Below are 3,362 nucleotides of genomic sequence, written 5' to 3' on the forward strand. Positions count from 1 at the left end.
ACATGTCCAGAGGAGGGACAGTGGTTTGGACATGTCCAGAGGAGGGAAACTGGGTATACTGGTAGAAGGTTGTTAGAAATGCAGCTGCCAGGAAAAAGACAAAGAAGAGACATATGGATGCAGTTAGAGAGGACATGGAGGTAGTTGGAGTAAGGACAGAGGATGCAGAGGACAGAGTGAAGACAGCGGACACAAAGGACAGATGGGAGACAGAGGACACAGAGGACAGATGGAGGCCAGAGGATGCAGAAGACAGAGTGAGGACAGAGAATGGACAGAATAGGGTGGGGACAGAGTGAGCACAAAGAACACAGAGGACAGAGAGAGGACCGAGGACAGAGTGAGGACAGAGGACAGGGTGAGGACCGAGGATGCATAGGACAGAGTGAGGACAGAAGACACAGAGGACATAGTGAGGACAGAGGATGCAGAGGGACAGAGTGAGATGGAGGAAGCGGGAAGAGCCGAAAGAAGAAAAGATGCTAAGTCATAACTGTAATATAGAAGGAGAATAAGTTTTGTTTTTGAGATGCTGTCACGTTTTAAAATGTTAAGTCGTAATTTTGAGATAAACCCTCTTGTGAAAGGCTAAGGCTGATTAACTTCTGGAGCCACTCTAATTCACGCTGGACTCTCAACCATGCAGAAATGATCCCATCATCAGAGCTAATATTTGACGTGGTTGTAGCTGAGAGTCATCCTGATGTCTCACCAGATCAACCATTGTTATTTCTGAGCTTTGCTAGAAATGCTAATTTTCCTAAAGAGATTTACTTCTGTTTAGATTTCCTCTCTTTCTTTTAGTCTAGTTTCATTTTGTGCACTTAAGAAGACATGTTGTGCTGAGTAGCTTTGACCTGTTACCAAATACCACGCATAAGGCATAAAAAAAATAATAATAATTTATAAGCATTATTTTATTTAGACTGTAGGAGTGTGATTTAATTTTGTTGTTCTGTGTTTTTATGTTTTTCTTTTGATGCTATTCATTCATTTTTGTTATTATCTTTTCATTAAATTACTGCCATTGCTTTTTATTGTCAAGCACTTCGGTAACAGCTGCTGTTTTAAAATGTGCTTTATAAATAAATTTGATTTGACTAAATCATATATTTCTTGTCGCAGAATGTGATCAACGTGGTGCTGTCCAGTGGCTGCGTGGGTCCGGAGATCAAACACGGCCTGAGCTACGGCCTCCTTCTCAAACACCTGAAGTCTTCGGAGATGCACTGGCTGCACCCGGACCTGACCGTGTCCGAACTCACCCAGCGTTACGAGCAGCAGCACCTGGAGGCCGAGTGGAGGTCAGAGCATCTGTTCCTTCTTTATTCTGCTGTGTACATTTTAAAAGAAAACCTTCCAAAGTAAAGCAAGATAAAGAAGACTCGTGTGTTTAGGTACGACCTGAGAATCCGGTACATCCCATCAAACTTCGTGGAAGCTTTCCAGGATGACAGAACCACCATGCTCTACTTTTACCAACAGGTCAGGCATGGTCCTTCACTTGAATCAGAATCAGAATCTGAATCTGCTGCCAGTGAGTTCACAGTCCTGATAACAGCCTGCTCCAGCTCCCTGCTGCAGCTCTCCAAATTCAGTCTGAGCACTGTCGAGTTTCGACACATCCACACGAATTTGTAGACAATCCAGAATTCACCAAAGAAGACACTGATCCTAAAAGGAGAAACATTTCTGTGCTCTTGTCAACAGGTACGCAGTGATTATATGCAACGTTATGCCTCCAAAGTGAGTGAAGGGATGGCCTTACAGCTTGGCTGTCTGGAAATTAGGTAACGTTTCATTTTATATAGGAGCTCCAAGCAGAAGAAGACAACAAGCCAAAACTTGTGTGCTTTATGTCTTTGCAGGAGATTCTACAAAGACATGAATCCTAATGGCCTGGAGAAAAAGTCCAACTTTGAACTGCTGGAGTGAGTTAAGCATTGTTTAACTCATCAAACAAAACTTAGCATAATGCTAACATAAAATCCTGATCTGTATCCCATCCTTTTGTTAGGAAGGATGTAGGGCTGGACCTGTTCTTCCCCAGAGAGCTCATAAACAGCATAAGGGTAGGTAGAGACTCAAGACCTGCATTACACAACGCACCGGTGCTGTTAGCATGCCGCTACCATGCAATTAGCATGTCATTAACATTCTGTTAGCTTGACGTTAGCATGATGTTAGCATGCCGTTAGGTTGTTGTTATCTTGCTGTTAGCATGCTGTCAGCATGATGGAGCGGAGTTGAGTGGAGGCGCAGAGATTAGAGAAGGTGAGCCTGTGATCGGGAGATTGCCGGTTCAAGCCCCGGTACCGACAACATCAAAAATGTGGGTGGGGTAGGTGAAGCACCCACACCTGCCCCCACCCTCATTCGCCCCACTCTGGGCCCATGAGCAAGGCCTTTAACCCCCATCTGCTCCCTAAACAGGTCTCTCTTGAAAATGAGTTCTCGTGGCTCAATGAGGCTACCTGGATAAATAAAGGGTAAATTAAAAAAAAATTATGTTAGCCTGATATTAATATGTTGTTAGCTTGCCATTAGCTTGCTGTTAGTATGTTGTTAGCGTGCCATTAGCTTACTGTTAGCATGCTGTTAGCATGTGTCTTTCCAAACAAAAATGAGGAGCATCGTCAAATCAAACATGGTGAAAAGCAAGACACATTCATTTTCTTATGAACATTTATGTCCTCTGGCATTCATCAAGGGCTGCTGCAACACCCTTCGCACCCCATTTTCCCCACGGCTTTGTTCACACGACTTCTTGCTCTGAGTTTTTAAAATAAACCAAAGTCCTAACCGGTTGTCATTTGTGCGCCATTGCATGTTTAGCCCAAGCAGTTGAGGCGGCTGATCCAACAGACGTTCCAGAGCTACTCAACATTCCAGCAGGACCGCTGCATGGAAAGGTTCTTCAGCACGCTGTCTCTGTGCTACACCTTCACTCACGAGAGCTTCGCTTGTCAGCTTGTGGTGAGTGTTCTGCAAGTAGTACAGAAGTCCATTTACGCCATACTGCAAAAAGAAAAATATATCTGAATGAACAAGAGACCATTTAAAAACTATGAGATAATATCTCATAACTGCGACTCAGGACAATTAAGGCTATTCCATTAAAGATGATGAGATGTTGTGTCATAATTTTGAAATGCTAAATTATAATGTTGAACTGCTGAGTCCTAATTATAAAATGCTAAGTCACATTTTGAAATGTTAAGTCATACTCTTGAGATATGTAATCATAATTTTGAGAGTTGTAATTATGAGATGCTAAGTCGTAATGTAAAACAGCAAGTCATAAATTTAAGATCCATAAATAAATAAATAAATAAATAAATAAATAAATAAATAAATAAATA

The 3,362-nt window shown here is 42.3% G+C and overlaps 1 protein-coding gene across 1 annotated transcript in view; it reads left to right on the forward strand.

Annotated features, from left to right (window-relative positions):
• Positions 1–3,362, forward strand: part of LOC119428711 (protein-tyrosine kinase 2-beta-like) — a 24,421-nt gene that overhangs the window by 494 nt on the left and 20,565 nt on the right. Inside the window, exons 2-7 of the mRNA XM_037696384.1 lie at positions 1,126–1,304; positions 1,398–1,485; positions 1,711–1,790; positions 1,869–1,931; positions 2,018–2,072; positions 2,836–2,976. Coding sequence (XP_037552312.1) covers positions 1,126–1,304; positions 1,398–1,485; positions 1,711–1,790; positions 1,869–1,931; positions 2,018–2,072; positions 2,836–2,976 — 606 coding nt within the window. The remainder of the gene's footprint in view (positions 1–1,125; positions 1,305–1,397; positions 1,486–1,710; positions 1,791–1,868; positions 1,932–2,017; positions 2,073–2,835; positions 2,977–3,362) is intronic.

The sequence above is a fragment of the Nematolebias whitei genome, chromosome 23 (assembly GCF_014905685.2).
Source record: "Nematolebias whitei isolate Nwh7 chromosome 23, NemWhi1, whole genome shotgun sequence".
In the NCBI taxonomy this organism is placed as follows: domain Eukaryota; kingdom Metazoa; phylum Chordata; class Actinopteri; order Cyprinodontiformes; family Rivulidae; genus Nematolebias; species Nematolebias whitei.